The 26379-nt window shown below is 36.0% G+C and overlaps 1 protein-coding gene across 1 annotated transcript; it reads left to right on the top strand.

Annotated features, from left to right (window-relative positions):
* The first annotated feature begins 2525 nt into the window (after positions 1-2525).
* LOC144434013 (uncharacterized) lies at positions 2526-19721 on the top strand. Its single transcript, XM_078122454.1, has 20 exons — positions 2526-2912; positions 3343-3446; positions 4031-4185; positions 4593-4764; positions 5082-5244; positions 5443-5519; positions 5680-5888; positions 6992-7100; positions 7720-7929; positions 8212-8248; positions 11727-12119; positions 12864-12967; positions 13531-13685; positions 13824-13995; positions 15821-15989; positions 16634-16710; positions 17213-17421; positions 17602-17710; positions 18158-18367; positions 19562-19721. The coding sequence occupies exons 1-20, from the start codon at positions 2526-2528 to the stop codon at positions 19719-19721; spliced, it is 3381 nt and encodes a 1126-aa protein (XP_077978580.1).
* The last annotated feature ends 6658 nt before the right edge of the window (positions 19722-26379 follow it).

Below are 26379 nucleotides of genomic sequence, written 5' to 3'. Positions count from 1 at the left end.
TCCTGATAAGAGTGTCATCGATAGCCGCATGATACACAAGGTACAGGTGGAGGCAAGTACGTGATGGAGCTCAGAACGGGACTGATGTCAAGACAGTTCCTCGGAAGACTGTTATTGACCCATAGTATGTTGACCATCTAACTCTGTGACTTAAGCTAAACTCTGTTAATCGCCTACATGCGAATTTTCTGTTAGTGTAGTAATGACAGTATCGTGTGTATTGTGTAATACGCACACACCTGTCAACATAAATAATGTCCTATTTGAGTATATGTCAAAAATGTGTCCAGTAACAGGCCAAGGTTCATAAATCCACCTCAGAAGACAATTCGGTGTGCAGACAACCAGCCTCAACAAGCAACGAGTAAGTGTTTCATGTAAATTTCCCTTAATTTATTTTAAAATATACTGCATATGCCACTTTATAATTTTGGGTTTATACAACTTTCGCGAAGTTATGCCTAGGTTTGTTTAGTAACATGCGACTGAACTAATTTTACGTTTACTACTGCGCAGTCGTGACGATCATACAGCGGACGTACACACAGGCGATAACTAATACATTAAGATCATGCCGATGAGGCATGGGACAAGAAAAGAACTCCCTCGGCATATGTCCAAGGGCGCTCCTCCCTTATTCAATGGCTTTTTCGTTTCAATAATACTGCCTAGTAGAAAGTTACCAAAGTTCATACATTCTCCATATATTTTTGGTCGATATATAGCCGTTAAACACGTATTTCCTGGTGGTGTGAAGATCAATGTGTCTATTTACACTTACCTTTTGTTGCTACAATTCTAGCTGCTTCTAGGAGGTTAAATTGTCATCACTTCTGTATTTTTATAATGTTGGGCCAAACTGTTGCTATTTGGAACGAAACACTTCTGATGACCAGACTCTTTAATGTGACTTGGAAGTGTTGCTAGCAATCTATCAAATGTTTTATGCAAGTCATGTGTTTTTTTGACGTGTGGTGTAAAGGTCAATGAAGTAATTCTAAGGGTAATGATATAAGGAAAGAGAGGTTTGTATTTGAAAATTATCCATTCTTTGACCTTCGACCATGTGGAGGTGTTTAAAAAAGAAAGTGTTCAGATGTCCCATATTAATCTTTTAAATGTCTTCTTCTTTAAATTAGAATATTATCAAATCTACACCTGTATATATTTAATCTTTTCATGTACTCAATTGACAGGTGCTGTTTGCTCTGGACAACCATCTTCTGTGAGTTTATGACCTGCATAGTTAAATTGCAAAATTATCAAGATATACCGAATAAATGTGTATTGACAGTAAATGGGTGAAATTTATTTCAAATCATGTGAATGCGGCATTGGTGCTTTGAGCTTTATAATAATTACTTACGTTTGGTCTTTAACTAATAAACTGATACGAAGGGAATGTGCTCTCGTATATAAATTTGTTAAAAGAGAAGGCAAAACTGAGAAACGATTTTACAGAAAGTGCTAATTATATTAATTAACATACGGGACTTTTGCTCACAGTTCACTTAAATGTAACATTATAGTAATGATTGATGGGAGTAACTATGGCATTTATCAGTGCCTAAATCTCAGGAAACAAAATGAGAAAATATTCTGTAATAATCAATATGCACGGATTTACCTCAAAATTGAATTATTTCAATTATATATCATGTATTATCATTTTATTTCATTTGAAAATCGTTCTTTAGATAGACAGTGGATGGGACTGCCTATGAGATAATGCAGACAGACAGACAGACAGACAGACAGACAGACAGACAGACAGAATTTAAACGTTGGCATCTAAACTAAACCACAAACTAAAAGGGGGAATTTAACGGGACTCTTCATGTACCTCGATACCATATTTGCATTGGTAAGTCAAAATCAAGTTAATTGGTTCACAGTTATAGAACAATATTTTGAACAAAGTTAGTAGCACACGAGTCAGAGAAATTTGCAATAAAGATTGTTAAGATGTGCTTCGTGATCAATATATGATTTCGTAATGTGTTCTTAGACTATTTTCGTATATTATTAGTCATGTTTTGTTTTGTTTTTTGTTGTTTATTTCTATCGTGTTGGACTATCGTGTTCCTGTGAGACGGTTTAGCAGTCACATAATACTTTCATGTTAATAATATCGTAAATTATTGTAGTAAATTTCGAGTGGTTAGACTAGATTAGTTAATGTCTGCAATGTTCGGTATAGATGAATAAGATCCAATTCAAATCAAATCAAATGGAAGCATTGGGAAAACGATGTCTGTTCATCTATATCTCTGTCCTCCTGTCTGTCTACCTATCTGTCTGTCTGTCTGTCTGTCTGTCTGTCTGTCTGTCTGTCTGTCTATCTAGATCTGTGACATCATTATCTAAACAAAGCATGAAAGAAATCATTAAGTTAAAAAATGTTTGATAAATAACAGAACGTGACAATTTTTACCCATACCAAAATGTTTTCCTCGATCAAGAGTGTCTTCAGAGATTAATATAATTACTAACCGTCATTTTGTTTTGTACAGTAACTAACCACAATGAAACAGTTCGAGGAAGTCCTAGACACCGTAGGCACGTTTGGTCGTTACCAAAAGCTTCATTTTGCTTTCATTTTATTGGTTAGTGGATTTATAATATTCGCACAGTTAGGTAACACTTTCTACAGTGCATCAGCTGACCACTACTGTAGAGTGTATAACAACCAAACATATACCGATGTATCTCCAGTAAAGAATTGCACAATTCCGTACACTATGGTTGGTGATGATATCGTCTGGAACAAATGCAAAAGATACAATGTACATGTTAATGCATCCCAGGAAGTGTCTGCTGAGGTTTGCTTCCCTCGTAGCAACGATACACTAAGTTGTGATCAAGGATGGGTTTACGACAACACTTGGTATGAAAATACCGTTGTTTTTGAGGTGGGTGTAACGAATTATTGTTGAATGAAAAGTCTTGGATATCTTTAAGACAACTTGAATGTTTGATCTGAAAAATACACTATTAGGTGCAATACATATCAGTGTGACATATAAGGCGTGTAACTGAAAGCATTTGCACAAGAAATTTTGGATGGCTGTATACTACTTATTACAATTGGTAGCACATCATTGGCATGATAACTAATTGGATTTGAACATGTCTCAGCAAAAGAGGTGACAGTGACTAAAGAGTATATTCGGTTGCATTAAAGTATGATTTCTGTAATGTTACAATGTATGAAAAATAGTGAAAATACTGTGAACGTTGTACAATATTTACTTTCACTCAGAGTGTCACCTTCAGAACGAAAAACAAATAGTAATGATTTGCAATATGATAGTAAGTCTACATTTTTATTTGTCAGTACAGTATGATCTGGTTTGCGATAATGATTGGATGAAACAACTGTCCAAGTCCATTGTTCCACTTGGTAACTTGATCGGTGTTGTGGTATTCGGCCAAATATCTGATATGTGAGTTTATACTTTTCAAACGTTCCATTCAACTTGGAATCACGTTGATGTAGAATTGCAATGTAAATCGACATAACTTACACGAAAAATTGTAGAATGTAGGCAAACATGTTTCGTATAGGATACATGAATAGATGTCAATAATTTTTTTAAAACAAAGATCATTAACGCATGACCAAACTTGCAAATGAAAAATGAAAATTTGTTCTGGATCTTTGTCCTATAACTTAATGTTTCAAAAAACTTAAATACTACCATTCCATGGTTGATTTGTCATATCACTGTTACATTTTAATCTTTTACTTACCTTGATTTATGTTATTAAATGATTTAATGATCAACTTTCTAAGCATTATTCGATAAAAATGTTTAGTTTAATATTCCGATAAATTGAGACGTTCGCGTTTTCATACCATCTTAATAAGTAACATAGGGCTGACATCCGTTCTGTATCAAATGAAATTCTGACAACCCCATTGGTTATTCATTCATTCATTCATTAATCTTCTCACTTGTCATTTTAATGATAATGCAATCAGTTGGCCATGGAAATCTAACGTTTTTACTTTGTTCTTTCACATTAGATTTGGAAGGAGGATTGTTTTCATAATTACCCTAACACTCAGCGTTGTCGTATCATTAGGAACTGCATTTTCACCCACCTATGTTGTATTTATCATAGGACAATTTTGTCTTGGTTTATTTCCAATGGCAATGTATATGTCTGGCTTAGTTTTAAGTAAGTTTCAATTCCATGTCATTTTCATTTTGAAACATGTTGACAAATTAAAGAGCTCTGACTTACCTTCTCAGACACAAAACACAAGTCATATGAATTCAGAGACATACACAAACACATACTAACACACTGAGAAGCGAACGAATTTTAATTTCGATAGTGGTGACAAAGAATTACCAATCGTCGTCATTATTTTACCTAGTTACGTACCCATTTTTTCTGATATTAATTTCATTCCCAACTAATGATTCATTACATTCTGAATTAATCAATCAATCAATCAAACAAACAAATGATTTCATATTTCGATGATTTTATCATTATAATGTTCAATACATACCGCTTCCAGTTTGCCTGTTCGAATGATACGAAAGAAACGGCATTGCTATATTTCATCACACTTCTAGGTATAGAAATGGTAGGAACTAAATACAGAACTATGTGTGCTACTCTCATGAGCATAAGTACTTGTATATGCTATATGTTATTGGGCGTGATAGCGTGGCTGTGCAGTGGACATTGGCGGAAAATTCAACTGATTGGTGGTATTGTTTGGGCGGCTTTATTACCTCTTGTTTTGTAAGTGCATTTCCTTTTCATTTAATTGAAATCGTTATAGACATGTACTTTGCTGAAAAAAAGGAAAAGAACATGAATGTGTTGAATATTAATTTACTAGTGTCAAGATTGTCGTACTCATATTTTTTTGACGATTTTCGAATCAGTAATATACCAAGCATCAGAAAACAGCAAGAATTATAAAGAAAAATATGTGAGAATATACATGAGCATGGTAAACTTCTACAGTTGGATACATTTCTAATAATTTTTTATATTCATACAAATTGTGTCATTCTATAAAATAGAGATATATGGCATGTTGTTACATTTACCAGTCTCATCACAGAATCCCCCATGTGGTTAATGCAAAAGCACAAATACGACAAATGTGAGAAAGTCCTCAAGCGTTTTGCTAAGTTTAATAAGACAACGTTGCCGGAAAATATCTTTGAAGAGGAAAAGAAAATGAATTTCAAAAGAGAAGTCGACACACCAAAGGTTTGTTATGATTTTTCAAAGAGATCTATTTATTCGATATCTGTAGTGACAATTTATCAGTGGAAATACAAACGCTTCTCATAGAAATAGTGGAATAGTTGACCATGGTAGGTAAATATATAATTAGATACTTGTAAGAGTAAGCTATTTAAATCTATACAAATTTACATACACACGTTTTTCATTCATCTTTTTCAGGAACGTAAATATACATTGTTTGATCTTCTGAAAACGCCAAGATTACGAATTAGGACATTGGTTATATGTTACAGTTGGTAAGCAGAAATAGCTGAGTGACGTTATGTGTGTGTGTGTGTGTGTGTGTGTAAATATATCACAAACAGCACTCGCTCCAACTTATTTTCTATGCTAAATGCAATCAATCTTGTCATTCAATAATGTCGAAAAATATTCTGTTTAATATTTTTCTCTCAGGTTCACCACTGGTTTCGTATTTTACGGCATCTCTCTAAACACTGATCAAATTGGAAGCAACCCATACATAACGTTTATCCTATCAGGGTTTGTGGAAATCCCAGCACGTTTATTGGCATGGTGGTTAATGGGTGTTATCGGCAGACGTTGGTCACTGGCTGGGTGTCACATCATTTGTAGTATAGCATTGATACTCAGTATAATACCCCGTATGTATGATTGCTAATCATTAAAACCCAATTCATTTGTCTCAACATAAACTTTACCAATGCTGTACATTACTCAATCTGGAAATACATACGAACATTGCATAATATTTTTGTATAGTATTTGTTGTTTATCCAAACTGTCAACCAAAGTTACTGACGAATACGTCGAGTTGATCACAGCTGGATCAAACAAGCTGTTGGAGATTGTGTAAAAAGGGAACATTGGATAATTTAACAAAGTCGTGATGCATTTAAATGTACACATCGTCGTGTGATTGCAGTGCTCTCTGCGGCCATATTACTCTGGCAATTGAGCCTACGCTTAATTAAAAGATAAACACAAACAAAAAAAACTGTTGTCGCAACATGTTGATATGATCGTTGGTTTAATTATCATAGTCTTAGAAGTGACTCGTAGTGACAAGGCCCCTTAGGTCACTCGCATTGTCGTTGGCTGAATGAAGACAAATATTGGGGAATAACATCTAAATATAGTATCAAAATCTTTAAAGACATAAATTGAAATGCCAGTCTCCATACCTTCAGCTGTTTATTGAGATAATCAATTAGACTCATAGTGACAGACATGCGCTGTACTGTTTGTTTGTTTTGTTTGTTTGGGTTTTTTTGTTTTTGTTTGTTGTTGTTGTTGTTTTTTTTTTGGGGGGGGGTGATTTTTGCGGAAACCAATCAATGCTCATACGACTATAAGGTAACAAACAGAATTTACAGGAAAGAAAAATGGGGGCCACGAAAATGGACGTAGGAAGGGGGGCATAAAATACTTAGCTCATGATTTGAACCAAATTAAACCTCAGGAGTGGTCATTTACCAACGATATTTGTAAAAGGTTCCTGAAGCTTCGCCGCAATAAGTTTGTAACCCTATATTTAATTATTAGGCAGGTGACAGCCATGGGAATGTGTTTGTGTATGTCTTACATGCATATAATCTTATTTCGGGAGGCATGAAATGTTTTGAGAGCATGAAGGGGGGGGGGGGGGGGCTGCGAAAACAAATGTCACAAAATACTTTCTCCTCAGCCCCCCCCCCCTCCGTAAATTCCACTCGTTCCCTAAACAAAGTGTAATTTCTCTTCTCAGAAAATCCCAACGTCGCCACAGCAATGGTCCTGCTATCTAAATTTTGTATTTCTGCAGTATTCATGGTTATCTACGTTTACAGTCCAGAAATATATCCAACTGTTGTTAGGTATATTGTTGAGATATTGTAGATCCTCTTACTAAATGTATGCTATATGTACTTATTTGCATTCTGTTTCTGGACATGAAACGTCATGTTTGATTAATATATTTGCAAATTATGTTATTATGATTATGCACAGACTTTGCATTAAAAAGTGTATTAAGATTCATCTCATTGAAGTAAACCCAACCTGTGGTTCTTTAGATGACACATACATACATACATACATACATACATACATACATACATAGGACTCCTTAATAAACAACAACATAACATACTATTACATGCATACATTCAGTCAATCAGACAGACAGACAGACAGACAGACAGACAGACAGACAGACAGACAGACAGACAGACTGACTGACTGACTGACTGACTGACATATGGACGGATGGGCAGACCTTATCATTTGAAGAAACACACAAGTACATGAGATAACGATAACACACAAATGCACACATGTACACCTAGAACCAATGCAAAGCGCTTTAACGCAAGCTTAATAGTGGAGAATTGATGAACAAAAGCGTAATTCCTTGGTGGGGGATTCATATTCAATGAATCTGTTGTGGATAGATATGTGGATTTTACTAACCAATTTGAAATGTCATTTTGACAGAAATGCAGGCATGGGTGTGTCGTCGATGTGTTCTGGTGTTGGCAACATCATTTCGCCGTATGCCATGTTACTCGAAGTTCACTGGGCTCCACTACCCTTTGTTATAATGTTTGGTATATCAGTGATCGCTGGATTAACAGCACCCTTTCTACCAGAAACAAGAAATGAAAGACTACCCGGAACAATTGAAGAAGGGGAAGTATTTGGAACGTAAGCAAAATTGCAATTATACTTACTAGGTTACATAACAGGCAATTATTCTTTCGACGATTAATTTCAGATTTATTCTATAATCGTAAAAACAAAATGTTCAGTTGGAGCCTTTGATCCTAAGTTACTGCATGATCAAGGTGGTTTTTTTTACATACGCCACATTTATATTCCATTGTATAGTGGTTAAATTAACTATTAGTTCTAAGCCATTGACAAGAATAAAATACACGCTCAAAATTAAATAGGAAACTATAAAGATCGATGTTGTTATTTTTTTAGGGAAACTTACAAACAAAATGAGAAGGAACATGCAAAGGTAAACCTGGTGGAAGAGAAGCAAAGATTGCTGTCGGATAAAAATGAACCAAACTCAAACTCTGTGATCTGGAAAAAACAGATGAAGTACGGTACAATCGGTGATGAGTTAATCATAGACAAGACACAGTGATGAGGCTTGATTTATTGAAACAGTGAAATGTACTGCTAATTGTTTAACTTTATCATTTAATTGTATGTAAATTTATAAAAATATACCATCGCAGACTATGTTCATATATTAAAATGTATACCTTACCTTTGATAACTGCATTTACATATGACGTGTTCACTTAGTCAGGTGTCAGAATGCATTACATTTTAAAGCATATTTCTAAATTGTTCAATATTCTTGCGAGGCAACTATTGAGCTCTCTTTATCAATAATGTCATGATTCTGAAAGTAAAAGACACAGATTTATTTTTAAACTGATGATCAATATGATGTGGAAATTGTTGAATGCATCGTTTTCATATTCAAATGTGAACAAATCAAATGTTTGATCCCGTGACGTTATGCTAGATGTCAACTGGAGGCTTCAATGACCTGTGTAGGAAAAAAACACAAATGTGATCTTTTTGTCAGTGCAAGCTGATCTATTGATTGCTGCAATAATATTCAAATGACGCCCAGATGGAATAAGTTTGAGACATGCTTCAAGAGACTTTCATATTTGCATATGCTTTATAGTTCTAACTCGTGAAACAAAGCACCAGTTATAACTGCTACCGTAGACACGTATTTGCTGTCCGTTAGTGCACACGAACACAGGTCACAAAACCCATATCACAACTTGGACAGAGATATCGTTATAATATCAAACAATTGCGGTAAGTGTATCAGAAATTGTATTATCTTTAGTCGATGGGTTTTTGCTTGCTATTATACCGGTACATTTGTAATAAAAGGTGTTCATTTGGACTTGTTTGGCTGTGACCTATTCGTACACATGCTAGCTGCAATTGTAGCGTTTGATGCGATTTTGAGGGCTTTTTCGTCTATTTTTGTACCTTTTTTCGTTCCGACGTTTAACCCGAATCAAACGCTACAATTCCACTAATGCAAACGCAAATAGACGGAACCGATTCAGATCTGAATCGCAAAGTTGGGCGGACTTTTCTGCTAAATTACGCCTTACCTGGCAAAATATCGGACATTTCCTAACGCCAGCATTAATTACGGAGCCTTCAAGACCCAAGAAGTGATCAGAGGTACCCCAATTCCGTCAAAATCGGCAAATGTAGCAAGGCGTGCAGCATTTTGAAACGGGTAGTACGCTGACGCCTCGCTCACGTTTTCAACGTGGTCTCGTCTATTTGCGTTTGCATTAGAGGAATTGTAGCGTTTGATTCGGGTTAAACGTCGGAACGAAAAAAGGCACAAAAATAGACGAAAAGGCCCTCAAAATCGCATCAAACGCTACAATTATTGCAGCTAGGTAGACCCATAACATGAACAATACTTGATAAGGGGCGGCCATTACTATCTTGCTGGGGTGGCATTTTTGTAAAATTTCCTCTTGATATATTTTGATTAGCAAGGCTTGATTCGTGGACCTATTTTGGAAAGCACAGCATAGCCTTGTTCATAGTATTTTCATAAATGTTCACAAAAATCTCCTCATCCGTATTCTGTGCCATGTCTGGATTTGTTTAAGTAGTGATGCTGTCGGTACCATTCGACCCCTCTAAACGTTTGATCAAAAGCTATTAGTCTTTGGTCCAATTTACCTTATGAATCACTTCTGTTTAAATAACTGATTTTAGCATATGTGTAATATTTATTTATTTATTCATTCATTCATTCATTCATTCATTCATTTATATTATTTAATCATTTATCCATGTGTAGTTATTTATTCGTGTATTTCAATATAAACTAATAGGAACAGCTCCAATGTACAAGGACCAAAATATAATGATCGAGTGTTTTGCGGTTTAAATCTAGCTCATTAGAATGCATTAGTCACTACATTATGTAGGTTTATAACACCTTGACCTTACACAAGCTGTCATTGGTCAGAATCGAATCACATGACCTGCTTTAACTTTAAGTATACTTTTACCCGCGTGTGCAGATACTTTTCCCCGGTACAATTGCAATTGCCCGCTGGAATTATTTCGACCGCTGTGTAACATCTATTCAGCGCATGTTTCTAGTGTTGCACGCTCGAGATGACAAAGTCACTATACAGTGAGACACATAAGCATATTTCTTGCAGAATTTTTGAATATAATGTCAGGTACGTATTCAGTGGTTATCTGCCATGAAAGGGAATCTTTTCTATTGATGACGAATGATGATGAATGGTGAGTGAACATGTCAATGATTGGACGAATGAGTAGACAGTGTAATAAAATTAATAACGCATCACAATTTAATGCCTGTCCTCTCTCCCCATATCCATATGCTTCCTCTGAATATAATCCCACAAACTTCACAATATGTTTATCAAATTTGATAAGTTAAATCAATAACGTAATGAAATTATTACAGTGAATGAAAACAAGAACATTTATATGATTCTAGGTTTTTTTAATCAATATTTTGTTTAGAATATATGCATTATGTTGTAAAGCGAAAAACTGGTCAAATGTTATTCTGAACAATGTTCATAATTAAGCATAATTTAAGAAATCACTCTAATTGCTAAGTTCGAAACCAGTGCTAGATAATTAAAGTGACCATATGGATGAGGATTGCATATTTATTTTGGATTTTTAATTTCTAAAATAATTTTATCATGGCTTCCTACCTGACAATTAATGTGAAAACAACATTAACCACGTCTGTATTTGTAACTACATATATTGCAAAAACGAAAAAAACAATGTTTCTTATTGTACAAACATTTTTTATATGTTATTAATCTTTTGCAATTTATTGAGTTACAAACAAGGACTTGGCATATTTGTTTCACATTGATCCTACAAGTAGGGAGCCATGGTGAATTGTTTTATAATTCTAAAAATACAAAATTTATACCCATTCCTCATCCGTATTACCACTTTAAACTTACCTACATTTGTGTGATGACCCTATCGATCGTGTTTTTTTCTCGTTACGCTCCTCCTCTCTATCTTCTTTTTTATTGGATTCCAGGTAACATGTCCTTTTCCCGCTTCTCTACACAATGGGCATAATCTCAGCACAAGTTTAAGACAACAATTTTCTTGGGTTATGAACGAGATGCTCTGTTCGTGAACAAGGGTCGCCGCCGCAGGCATGACTGTAAATGGCATTGACAGTCGAGGCACTTGCCTATTCTCAGTAGAAAGGACGCTCTTCCACAAAATATTAGAGTCGGACGAAGGGGAAATATTTTGATGTCGAAGCTGAAAATTTGGGTGGGTCAGAAAAAAAAATAAGTCAACCTATTCTAAATTGTAGTCGTTGATCTGGACGAATTGACCACTGTTACACCCAAGTCGTACGTCTGATACTAAGTAATAACTAAATACTGTTTTCTTTCTTTTAGCCGCAGGAGACGATGAAACGGTTTGACCAGGTTCTAAACACTGTGGGCAACTTTGGAAGGTACCAAAAGTTGCTGTGCTTTTTCATTTTTATGATTACTGGCAGTACGCTATTTCACCAGGTAGGAAATACTTTCTACAGTGCGTCCGATGACCACTACTGTAGAGTGCACAACAACCAAACATTCACCGATGTCTCTCCAGTAAAGAATTGCACAATTCCATATGTCGCGGATGGTGATGAAATCGTTTGGAAGAGATGCAAGAGATACGACGTAAATGCATCCAAGGGAGTATCTGACGAAGTTTGCTTCCCTCGTAGCTATGATACACTAAGTTGTGATCAAGGATGGGTTTACGACAAAACTTGGTATAAAAATACCGTTGTCTTTGAGGTGGGTTAAAGAATTATTGACCTATAAAATGTATGTACATCAAAAGACCTTTTTTTGTATTTGACTGTAATGACTTACATTTTTCAATGGGTAAAATATAAGCTTACATTTGGATTTGTTGACGTTTGTATGAGAATGTCACTCTAGTACACAGTTGTTACGGCAACGAACCTAGTGTCTCATGTGAACTTGAGACGCAATAACAAAAAAAAGTATCAATGCCACCTGCACGCCTTATTTTCTTCCTGGATGTAAACTGGCAAAGCTGCACTAGCATTTTTTTCATCAAATAACCAAAGATACATTCACTACAAATTGGACAATTACTTATAAGTTATACCAAGACATTCTATCTGTTAATTAGTGGTAAATATTTATCTGTAGGCAATGTAAGTGACCAGTTTAAATCTTGTCGGTTTTGTACCAATAATAAGATATTATCTGCAAGCAGTACAAAACGGTTTGAAATCGTGATTGCCGTTGAGGGCGTTAATTTGATTTATCGTGTAAACAGCGACAGAAAATACGTTTACCCACGCCACACGTGATGCAATGTTGTTGGTAGTGTACGGTATACGAATAAGTTATTGTACCTAACAAAAACACGTCAATGCAGCTTTAATATAAATATTAAACGTTACTATTTATCACTAATACAAAACAAATTCACTGTTTTTAAGCAGAGTAGCTTTTAAAAAATATCAAAATGAATAACGGTGATTATTTTTTATATATATTTTCCAGTATGATCTGGTTTGTGATAAAGAGTGGATGAAGCAATTGTCCAAGTCGATTGTTCCACTCGGTAATATTATAGGCGTTGTGACATTTGGACAAATATCTGATATGTGAGTTTGTAGCACACTAGTATTTTTCAACTTTCATACAATATCCAAAAATAATTTTGTAATTAAAATGTTTGGGTGAAAAAACAAATTTCAAAACAATTGTTTTTATAGGGTTCGATAATAAGTCACGTGTAATTCTGAAATCAGCAATACATGAAATATTTTCCCATTGACCTAACACATTACTTTCATAGATGAAAACATTTCCATAAATTATCTTCGCTGTATGACCGGCTTGGCATCTTTTAGTTTCAATTTTTATTGTTTCTATGGTTGTATTTTTGGAATATACTTTAATTGATGAATTGACTGACTGACTGACGATGGATGATGGATGGATGGATGGATGGATGGATGGATGGATGGGTGAATGAATGAATGAATGAATGAATGAATGAATGAATGAATGAATGAATGAATGAATGAATGAATGAATGAATGAATGAATGAATGAATGAATGAATGAATGAATGACCGACCGGTTGGTTGCTTGGTTGCTTGCTTGGTTGGTTACCTAATTGGTTTGAAAACCCAATGTTTTTACTTTAATTCGCCCACTTTAGATTTGGAAGAAGAATTGTTTTCATCATTACCCTAACAACCTCCGTAATTGTGTCCATTGGCACAGCATTTTCACCTAGCTACATTATATTTCTTATCGGACAATTTTGTCTTGGTGCCTTTCCAATATCATTATTCGTGTCCTGCCAAGTTCTGAGTAAGTTGAGCTTTACTTTCCTCTCTTTATTAGAAACATGTCAACAGATTAAAGATGTATCATCTATTTGACTGTTACTTTTGATACTATATTATCGATATTGATATGTTTTCATGTTTTTATATATCTTGCTATTAGTGGTTGAAATGGTTGGAATGAGATACAGAACGATGTGCACTTCTATTTCTCTAATCAGTTGCTGCATTTTCTATATGTTACTTGGAGTGATAGCGTGGCTATGCAACGGTGATTGGCGGAAGATTCAGTTGGTTGTTGGTCTTACATGGGCACTTTTTCTTCCTCTTCTGTTGTAAGCATAGTAACAATCAATTATCTTAGGCCAAATAAAGAAAGTTGTTCGGTTCCGGTTACCCGACCCCACCTAGTTCTTTACGTCGACCCTAAACTTTTTTTTACGTATTCGAGACAAAAAATTATAAAATCATGAAAAACTGTGTGAAGTATCGCAAGAAATAGTGGATGCGGAAACTGACATCAACTTAAAAAGACAATATAAAACTGTTCTTCCAATCTGTAATGGCTGTACATCTGATGAGAAGAAACCAATAACACAGAGACCACATGGAAAACAACAGACTACCTGAACTAGACACTCACATATGAAAAAATAATTTTAAAAAAATAAAATAAAAATCGACCTACCTCCACCTATTTTAAAATTGAATGTAATCGGAACCACACAATTTTTTTTACACGCCTAAAATAAGATCACGTTTGCGCTGATTACATCACAGGGAGCTCGGGCTCAATTTTGGCTTAGTTTTGTTTACGAAAACAAACACATAAATAAATAAATAGATAAGTGAATAAACAAATACTAACAAACATCAACAATAGAGTAATTACAAGTCATTATCAACAATAATGAATGTTTCGCAGTATCATGAATTAGTGAGTATATGTTTTCCTATATGCAAAGTAGTCACGATGCCAAATACCCCCAAAGGGTTGAGACTGATCCCTACCAAATACGAATAGTATAATTTTATGTCCTAAACGAATGCCATACTTTGACTTCCGATCAGTAAAATATCCAATACAACAAACATACTTAGAACTCACATTATTTACCGTGCAATTGAAAACAAAATCAACAGAAAGGCTCCAATTCCGACGATTTACGAGCTGTATCTCTGTATGTTGTCTGTTGTCGACGTTTAAACAACCCGGGAACGCGATTTGAATAGCTAATTTAAATATTAAAGTACTGCACACGGAGCTAACCCCCAGTCCATACAACGGCCAAAGCTCCTCGAGGCTCATTCCAAGCAAAAACAATGGTGGCACATTTGTAACAGGATTTTCTTCTCACCTATCTTTAAAGAACATGGACATATGAATTCCTTTGCTTTTTATTGCATGTCTATGACAAATAATGTGTCTAGATCATGACATAACATTTCTGTTCTCAACTGACAATTGGAACTTTTTATAGTTGTCTCTTTGTCGTACGAGGCTGGAAATACAGTTACATATCACAGCATAGAAACGGGGATGTACACACAGTTACTGAACATCACACACAAAAGATGAATCAAACCATAAGCATAAATGTAGTTGATCTAATACACTTAGATTTTGTCTATAAAAATAACTCTTTTCCTGTAGAATGACCAATTTGTACTTGCCGCAATCGGTTACAACATATACTAGTTTGTGGTTTAATAAGTAATTAACATCAAAGTATGTCTTTATAGCACTTAAATTATACACCCAGGCTAGTAACACCAGCGATTATACGAATTATGTGTTTTCTTGTTGATTGCCACGGTGAGAAAAACGGAACAAAATGTGAAATTAACCCTCTTGAACAAACTTTGGTATATTGACACAAAAGATATCCCAGTTTTCACAACATGGTGGGTACAGTGGAAACGCCAAAAGAGTATCCAATGATTACCATGGTCAGCAAACAAACGGAAATAAAATGAAAACGAATTTTTATTGGAAATAGATTTGCAAAGGTATTTGCAAATGCAAATGATATGAAACAAATTGGGATTTTTTTCAAAATTCTTGTGTGATATCATGAGCCTTCTTGTTAGCCGTACTCAACATTCATTTGGAAATAACAAAGTCTTACATATTTTTAATAACGTTCTATCTCTCAACAGTGTCCTTCCAGAATCCCCGATGTGGTTAATGCAAAAACAGAAGTATGACAAGTGTCTGGAAGTCTTGAAGCGTTTTGCTAAGTTTAATAAGACCAACTTGCCTGATGATATTTTTGAAGGGGAAAAGAAAATGCTCTGGAAAGCAAGGAGTACCGCCGATACCTCAAAGGTTTGTCAAAGGCCTATAGGGACAATTGATATATCTCTAACATAGAAATCGTCGTAGTGTGTGAATAGATCTATACACAGATTCGCGCCCGTCACGGTGGTGTGTTCTTTTGTCCAAGACGCGGCTGCGAACTGTTTCATCTAATTTGAGTGTCACTGTACTATTCAAAAACAGTGTGACAACGCGACCAAATAAAGATCCATCCACTAGCCCACAACATACAAAACATACAGGCTTGGGGCTCAGAATGATCAATGTCCGTCCGTATGTCTGTGCATCAACGGCCATATGTACCGTACGTCTATACTCTAGCTAGCGATGACATTGCAGATCAGAAACTTACCATTGACATTGACCGTAAATGTGTGTAATCAAAATTTATACTTTATAGTTCTTTAAGTATATAAACACTTATCTCCCAAGAAGTCCAGTGAGGACCATCCCGTATGGGTTCAGTGTATGGAATTGCCATCTACTGTAACTCTAACTGTAACACCATTCATACATCACATCGCATCACATCACATCACATCACATCACATCACATCACATTAGTAGTTGGGACCAAGCCTTCGCACATGGAAGATTTGTTCTAACGTGAAATTTTCCATTTTCCAAGCAGTTCTTAAATTCCTTCATTTCAGGAACGTAAATATACACTTATTGATCTGCTAAGAACACCAAGATTACGACTTAGAACAATGGTTATGTGTTTCAATTGGTAAGTTTGCATGACAGATAATAAGAGTCCTTTATTATATCACATGCATAGATCCAAATATAAATAAATGCCACATTCATACATACATACATACATACATACATACATACATACATACATACATACATACATACATACATACATGCATGCATGCATGCATGCATGCATGCATGCACGTACGTACGTACGTACGTACATGCATACATGTGTGTGTGTGTGTGTGTGGACAGACAGACAGAAAGACAGACAGACAGTCAGTCAGTCAGTCAGTCAGTCAGTCAGTCAGACAGACAGACAGACGGACGGACGGACGGACGGACATACAATCTACAAACACTATTTAACATTTAGTGCAAGATTAAGAGTAATTACAGGCAGCAAAAATATCTAATTAGGTGATTTCGTAAATCCTCCCCGAAAATGAATGTTTTTGATGAGAAATCGATGTTTGCTTTAAATGAGATCGTTATTACAAGTTGATAATTTTTCCATCCACTTTTAGGTTTTCGTGTGGTTTCGTGTATTACGGCATCTCGCTGAACACCGACCAGATCGGAGACAACCCATACATCACGTTCATCTTGGCTGGGTTTGTAGAAATTCCTGCACGTTTATTGGGGTGGTGGCTAATGGGATTTATCGGAAGACGTTGGTCGCTTTGTGGATTTCAAATGCTTGGCGGTGTAGCTTTGATTCTTAGTATAATGCCCCGTATGTACAACTTATTTTCTTTCAAAACCTCATTTATATTAAAAACATGAATATTACACAGTTTAAAAGACAGTATGGACATATTGCCCTTTATGTAAAAACAGGAGACTATTTCATTGAAAGAGCTTCTAATAACTAAATGAACTGTACACATAGAAATCTTACTGTATCTTTCCACAGAAGCCCCCAAGGTATCTGAAGCTTTAGCCATGCTATCCAAATTTTGTATTGCGGCAGTGTATGGAATTATCTACGTCTACGGTGCTGAAATATATCCAACGGTTGTCAGGTATGTCGAAAGTGGCAAACTCGTGTGGAGTTGTGCCTTTGTGTGAAATTGTACGCCATTACCTTGTAGAATAGAGGTTCCAATGTGAATGCTTTAATCCTATGTGCTTATAAAGGTGGTAATTGATAGTATGTCCCCAGGGAGTTGAAGTATAAAGGGCCGTTGTGCAGCTATAGATCTGAGCCAGGGGTAATATTTGTAAAGCGCTTTGAGCACCCAGACTGGGTGGGAAAGCGCTGTATAAAAACACACTTTAAAAACCAATATTAGTATATAAGTTCACATAGGTTAGAACAAGTCTGTGGATTTACCTATTATCAAAACCGAGCATCACCTGAATCTTATGTTACTGTTTGACACAAAAAAACGAGGAATTTTTCTCGAAATTTATCATCACAAACATCAAAAAATTGATATTACGTTATCCATTCGATGTTGCGTTGACAGAAATGCAGGCATGGGCATGTCGTCGATGTCTGCTGGTATTGGTAGTATAATTTCACCATATGTCATGTTACTCGAAGTTAAATGGTCTCCACTACCCTTTGTTATAATGGGGTGTTTACCAGTGATTGCTGGATTGATAGTACCCTTGCTACCAGAGACAAGAAATGAAAGACTGCCTGGAACAATTGAAGAAGGGCAAATATTAGGAACGTAAGTAAAACTTGACTGACCCAACACAATTGAAATGAAATGTGTTATTTCCAAGTGTGAGTGATACTACCAAACCAGAAAGACTACAGAGTTTCAATTAGGATGTACATTGTCTTTGTAAGTCTCACGCAACTGGTTTTTTTTTATTAATTACACAAATAAAATACAGGCACTGATAGCGCGCGCGCACACACATGAAATGTTACATTTTATGTGACTATGATAATAAACATGTTTTTGTTTTTATTTGATACCTCCTTGTTTCATCCGAAAGTGATGTTGATTTGTGCTCACAGCGAGATAAAATGTATGATTTAATATGCTTGCGCACTATCACTCAGTTTTTGTATTTTGTTTTACGTAATTTGTGACAAAACATCTAGTGTGAAACGTAAGAAAATTTGAGCTGCCTAATTAAAACTGTATACTCACTCTGGTTTGGTAGTAAAAATATTCAACTGTTGTTTTCACTTTGCTCAAGAAATCTCAATCGCGGTCTCTGTTAAAATAAAAAATATATGTGGTCACCTTATACATTCTTTAAGTATTATACTACAGGTCAAAATAAGCCATTTCAGAATCTAATATTTCCGCCCAATATTGTTAAAGTCTAAAGGAAAATAAAGGATTATCTATTTCGTCGACATCAAGATCATTAACTTCAAAAAAAAAATGGAACAAGCTACCATCTGGCGAAGTTCAGAGGATTGAATAACTTTGATTTTAAGGAAATTATACCCCAAGGCGTGTTATACATCAAAATTGTAATGAATATGTATTAATGCATGCTAATTAGATTTACCATATTTTAAATACATTCTTATACAAGTACAATAATGCCATCTTTGAACAACTTTGCTGAGTGACAGAACAATATTAATATCCCTCTCAGGCCTAAAAATAAATATTTGGTTCCTGTTACCCGACCCCCACCTCGTTTTTCACGCCGACCCTAAACATTTTGTTACGTATTCGAGAAAAAAAAATCGCGAAAATATTCAAAAAAATAAAATATAAATCTACCTACCCCACCTATTCTAAACTTGAGCGTAATCGGAACCACACATTTGTTTTTGGTTTGGCCTAAAGATTGCTTAGCAATGATACACCATTACATGTCCACGTGTGACTTTAAAACGCACGTTCTCTTCTGGAATGAGAACTGTTTAAATTGTAAATATATCTTGATTTTAGGGGGCAATATTCGGAACAAGATAAGGACCGTGCAAATGTTAACCACATAGAAGAGAGACAACCACTTCTACCTGACGATGAACCGAATTCGGTGATCACAGAGAGTTTGAACAAGTATGGTGCACTGAACGACAAGCAAAGCATAGATAGAACAATTTAAGATGATACCAAACATTGGAACTGTGCTGTTACTGAGTGTTTATCTTTCTAATAACCAAAGAGATTGACTATAAACGTAATGTAATCACAGCGATACACCTTTATATATTTTGATTTCAAGGGGTTAAGTAACGTGCCAATAGGCGCTCAGTCGAAATGGGTCATCTTTTCAGTCATGCAATATAATTGTTTTTGTGATGTGAGATCTATTAAATGTAAGTTGTAAAGTGTTATTTTATTTATATTGGTTATGTATGTACTATATGTATGTATGTATGTATGTATGTATGTATATGTACGTACGTACGTATGTATGTATGTATGTATGTATGTACGTATGTATGTACATGTGCCTGCTTGCGTATGTATTTATATGTAGGTATGCTATGTAGGTATGTGTGTGCGTGCGTGCGTGTCTATGTATGTAGAAATGCATAAGGAACTTGTGAGACAGTCCGAATAAATAGATGTAATCCGACGTTTCGAATAAAAATTCTTTTTCAAGGTATTTATAGGCAAGACATATTAGGTAATTATATAAACACCTGAATATATCTGAATGTTATGGAACAGAACGACAACCGCGTGTGATTAACGGTTATACGTGTGAAACGTTCTAATATTCGCACGCACCTAATCGGACCCAATATAGAATACGCCTGAAATATAAAATAAGCGTTATTAGACTGGGAATGACGTGAATAATCTATTAATTCCAAGGGGTTCCAGCGTTCCGAGACGGAAAATGATTTCCTCTTCCTTCAACCTCAATAGTTTCTCATCGCCAGAAACCTTACAAATTCCTGAAATAGACATATCTGATACACTGTGATCGTTGGTAATAAAATGCACAGACACGGGATAGTTAAGATTCTTTTGTCTGGTCAGACGGAGCTGTTCCATGAAACGATTTTAGACCTAATTTGCAAAGATAGGCAATCATATCATAACAGGTGAAATTATATATATATAAAACTATTGCGCTCTGCCACTGCGGTATAGAGCACTGTCTTAGGAGATTGATACTCACCGAATTATATTTTTCACTCAAGTGTCCACCCCTATATTGTCAGGTGTAATCTTTCTTTTTAAGGCATTGACCTTTGATCTTAATTTTCCCTTCTGGGTCAATTGTCAAATTCAAGCTATTGCTTACATATCACAGACAGTTTGTTGTATTCATGTTTTGACGGTATTTCTTTTACATCATGCCATCATTAACACAAGCAGGTAAAATGTGTGGGTGAGTCTGTGTCCTACCAAAAACATTTTACCACACTCGAATTTGCTTGAAATTGCATGTCTATGGTAATCACTTTTTTTTTTAATTTCTTGATTGGGACATGCTATTTAAGTAAATAGGCTTAGCGGTTTTGGCGAAGTTTTACACACGCACACTGTCAAATGCAAACGCCCGCGCACCTAAAGCACTAGTAACTGAACCCGAAAGTAGTTATAATAAATAGTTTTGGATCTACCCTCATTTATCTACACTTTCATCATTAAAAAAAATTGAATATATGTACTGAAAATATATGCAATAGAATTTGAGGGTCCCCGAATTACGTAAACGTTTAGGATAAGTCAATGTCGATGCACTTTTTGGAAAATTCACATAATTCTTTTGTTTCAAATGTGTTTAGAAAACATATCCAGTAGTTAATTACCATGTGCGACTTATTTTATCATTTGATGTCAAAGAGTGTTTCATTCATGCATTTTATGAAATTTCGATATCATACCTTATTTCCCTGAGCAGTTTATTTGTGTCTTCCTTTCTCACTTCAATCCTACATTTACTTATTTCAGGTAATGAAATCACATATTCGTAAAATTTACACCAAAATAGCAAACAAATTATTTGCTTCCAAATAAAAAAAATATCTGTGTTCATTTTCTTGTTCATATTGATATATATATATATTATTCGTTGTATTATTAACTTAAGATTGACTGAAAAAAAGACGGGATGTCCGTATTAACTTTTTGGGTACGGCTATATTCCTTAAGTGGAGTGTGCCAAAGAAATTGTTTTTACCGTGATGCTTTGCGCCAGTGCGACTTTTTCACATTACGCGTTCCCAATGAGTAATATCATTTCATTTCTAACTCTAAAACTGTCACCGCATGGTTTTTTATCATAGAGTCTATTCAGATTTGTTTGCGACATCAAGATATCTTCAATTTATTTTCTGCGTTTTAGGTAGTTTTGGGGTAAAAAACCGTGGTTGTTTAGTTAATTGATGAAATTTGGTGTGCTGGTATTCTAGGGTATCTGGATGATGAATTCTTCAAGAAAAATTGAAGATGGCATTAATATGCAAATTACGTCTGACAATGTGATGTGGTATCATATTATAACCATGTAGATTTTTAGTACAGTAAGGTAGCTCATGCAGCTTGGAAAATTATGGTCAATATGGTTATGGTTATGGTTATAAGGATACGAGATATTTAAACGGTAAATGAGGTACTTGCCAAATGATGCCTTCTAACCCACACATAAGAAATGTTGACACGTTGTAACAGTCACGGTTAGCTGTTTTGAACTATGGGGTGTAGCAAGGATTATATAGTCCATCTCCATTTCTGAACAAAATCATTGCCCCTGTGAATGGTATGCTTTTAATACGAAAGTTGCACAAAAAAATGTTCTTGACTTGCCCACAACAGTTTTAGAATTAACATCACGAATTAACGGTCGCCCACATTCAGTTGTGTCTGCATCTGTTACCATGGATTTTAATTTTTGGGTGGGACTCTTGCTGTACCGTGTTGAACTGTGTTTAGATCACGGTATCGCACTCGTTCACTGGCTGGCGAGTTCAAGTTTAAGTCTCCGATACACAGTTGGTAAGAGTCAGTTTTAAACCAGTCACTACGTATACGCCTCTCCAACTTCTCGGCAAGAACATCAAGTTCCACAATCCAACGTACAGACCTCTCGCCAACTTTCAGATCATTTCGAAGTTGGAGTCATCCGAAAACATTGGGAGCGTTGGGGAGAGTTGTACTAATATAATACTGCTCGGGGCAAAAGTATGGCCTACTTAAAACAGGAGGTTTAAATCCTGATATATAAAAATATATTCATTGAATCAAAACACAATACTTGAGTTCTAACCCACAATTACTGATTTTTTTTCAGTCCGGAAACGTGCTACTGTCCATACACTGTGTATAACGGGCTCAATACAAAGGTGATCGGTGTATTGCTCTCCTAGTCTGGCTGGGTCAGAAAAAAGTACATAAACTCACTGTCGGAACTAACGATGATGTCTTAGGTGATCGGTCAATCATGTCACGCTAGGCTGATAATGGGATATCATCATCGTCGCGTCGCCGGTGTCAGATGTCCAAAGTTGCGACTTGTTTTCTCATCGGTACTATGGAAAGAAAAAATAAAAGTAAGATCATCTTAAAACTGAAAAGAAACTGTTGTTGTATAATCAAGAAAACTAACCAAAGCATAAGCTAGTAATATGTTTAGGTTATGGAAGATTTCGACGTTCCAGAACACAAAATCAATTGCGTTGTCAGCAGCAGTAACTCTGGCTTTGTACCACTTTCCTCCTCTTCTTTTTCGCCTTGACAACATCACCACACTGGAAATTCGGTGGACGGATATCTGCTGTAGGGATTGTCGTCACTTTGCCCTTTTCTCTCACTGGCTCTAAGTCTAACCAGACAATCTCGACGCATTTACTGGACATAATTTAGGAAGAACTCTGACGAAATTTACGATACTACTAGTACTATGATACGAGATGACTATTGACACTTGGAAAATTTTTTACGGAAGTGAGTGCTTTTCAGGCAATCTTGACTGGTCTTTATTATATACCATTGGCAACGTCAGTATGGTTTATTGAAAATGCAGTACATGTATATGAAAATAATCTGTTAATGTACCCTTTGTCGGAATTTACCGACGGTTATGATGTGAAACATTTTAAATAGAATATTATCGGAAAATGTTATACTTGTATTATACCCTTTAGCTGTCAAAATGTTGACTCGGTGTTTGACATGTACAACACTAGCAGTCCTCTACCGGAGCTAATATTAAAGTTTGTGTAGCGGGTTATAACCAACTCGTTGTCTGAGTTGCTGCTGAAGTCTTATCAGTAATGGATAGTGTAAGACAAAGGGGGATTTAGAAGGTGTGAATTGGGTTGACCTTTGTAGTTCAAGTAAAACCAGTCCAGCAAAGTCAGAAACCATATGCCTGAACATGGAAGTATAGAACGGGAAATTACGAGGAGAACTTAATTACGGAGATAAAGAATTGTGGAGAGTAGTATTAAAACTACTGCACCATGAATGGAGTAGTGACTGCATAGTAAGGAGGGCACAACTATTACCATTCAAAAGAAACGGTAAAAATTTTTATATTTTTTTTTAAAGAAGAATTTTACACAGGTCTTCATATGAGCATGGAGGTATAAGGGGAGAATGTTGTATGGCATATTTGTTTCGCATGCTGTGTGTGTGTGTGTGTGTGTGTGTGTGTGTGTGTGTGTGTGTGTGTGTGTGTGTGTGTGTGTGTGTGTGTGTGTGTGTGTGTGTGTACCCATCCGAATGTGTACACTTTTATCTCAGTATTATCATCACGTAGCCTGGCAAGGGGTGAGACAGTGCATGTGTACTTTTTCCTAATCTAGTCTAGCACGGCTGAGATGGACTAATCCTGCCATCCGGTGAACTTGTCGGGCAGTGTGGTCAGTGTGTTTATCCATGGATGTATTAGTGACTAATACATCCATGGTTTATCTATGACCAAGGTGGTCTCATCTATACTACAACATACAAACTTGCACTCAACTCGATTCAGGTGAAAGGCAGGTTCCCCATAGACGGACGAGTGGCGTTTCTTCAACAAAACAATTACAAACCAAAGTTCGATTACAAGGGACTTTAAATACTTTCCGAACTGCTAACCGACAGTTGCTATGGTAACAACTACGTTCGTAAAGCTAGTGATATTTATACATTAATAGACACCGTTGGAAAGATAAACAAAGCGGCTCCGCCTTGTTGTTTATCTTTCCACCAGTGTCTATTGTATACTTAATGGCTATAATGAAGTGTCAAGACGAGTGATAGTTGTTAAATCGTGATCATAATATGTAATCGATTGGGGCAGGCGTGTGATCAGTCTTCATTATCTTTCACACACGCGTCCGATGAATTACTATATACGGTATCCAGCCATTCATACACTTAGCCTTTGTATTGAACATTTCGTCATCTTACACATATTCTTTATTTTTCGGCACAGGACCAGCCACTACCTTTTTCGATGGAGGTACCCCCCTCCCCTCTCCCTGGGGGGTCTCCTTCCTTATACATAGATTTTCAATTCAAATTCAAATTCATAGTTTTTGGATTATTATACCCGGCCCACTATGAGCAATTACGCTCAAGTAAGCAGTAGTTCAGTAGTACATTGTCTGTGATTGAGTGCCGACAAAAGGAAACTAGGTAAACATACTTGTGAATGGGTTTGTCTAGGGCCCCCTAGTATAATGAGCTAGCTGCACCTCATTATCTAAGATTTCCCCAGTGAGTAGTCGGGGCTATAGGTACGAGTAGTCAGTCGTAACTACGAGTAAAGTAAAGCTGTTTGAAATCGACAACGTCCCTAAATTTATTTCATAACTAAAGCAGTTCATTTACACATCATTTTCCTTCAGGCTAAAACAATAATGAATACCAGACAGTCAAAGGTATGCAAAGCCATATTTGTAATTTCGTACGTACACCCCACAACAAACGAGCGCGTGCGTACGTACGTACGCACTACACAACGCTAGAATAGAACACTCTTTTACCTGCGCAGTTAAGACGCCAAGTAAAAAGACCAGTTGTCAAGCTTGGAAGTGAAGTGAAGTGTTAGATGTGGTTGGAGCGCTGTACATACTCTTGGAAATTTAGGGGTGAACGGAATGTAATTTCGTATAATCGAGATTGAGACGTCCTTGCGAAGAAAATTAGATTTACTACCATTACTTGGTGCCCGTTAAAGAGGAACTGTCTTATACGTTTTAGTCTTGATGAAATTTGAATGTATCATCAACCACACTCTATATTGCCGATCTAGAAACGCGGCAAGTTCTCACCTATAACGGTAAGCAGTTACATGTACAGTTACTCGAAAGCAAGCCAAATTGATGGAACACGTCGCCACTGAATTAGTTGATTACACTGCCCCATCCCCACCATTACTATCAAAACTCGCATCCTCATGTCTACCGTCCAACTTGAGGCCATACATATTCTCTCGCTCCCAGTAAAGACTTTGTGCGTTTCAAAGGTACATTCTGTCAAAATGACAATTCCTAGAATTGAAGACTACCAATTAAAGGGCACAGTTCATAACTCTTTGGTTTGTGTATTTGTTTCATGTTTTCCAGTCACTACAACAAGGTGAGTCGGATCTACCCGCTGACCGAATTCTAACCAGGAATTCGTACATGATGAATATAATGACGTAATCTCGAAAAAATATTATCGCGTAATGCGACTACGATTTGATTCCACAACTCGGTTTAGGGATAAGTCATTTTATTCAGTTGGGGGGAGGGGAAGAGCGATGGATACAAATAATGTGTCCGACCCTCTCCCTATCAGAACAGAATTTAACGTATTCCTAAAAC

This window comes from Glandiceps talaboti, chromosome 1 (genome assembly GCF_964340395.1).
Source record: "Glandiceps talaboti chromosome 1, keGlaTala1.1, whole genome shotgun sequence".
NCBI classification, from domain to species: domain Eukaryota; kingdom Metazoa; phylum Hemichordata; class Enteropneusta; family Spengelidae; genus Glandiceps; species Glandiceps talaboti.
The sequence above is the reverse complement of the archived record's forward strand: the minus strand, read 5'-3'. Positions and strand labels throughout refer to the sequence as shown.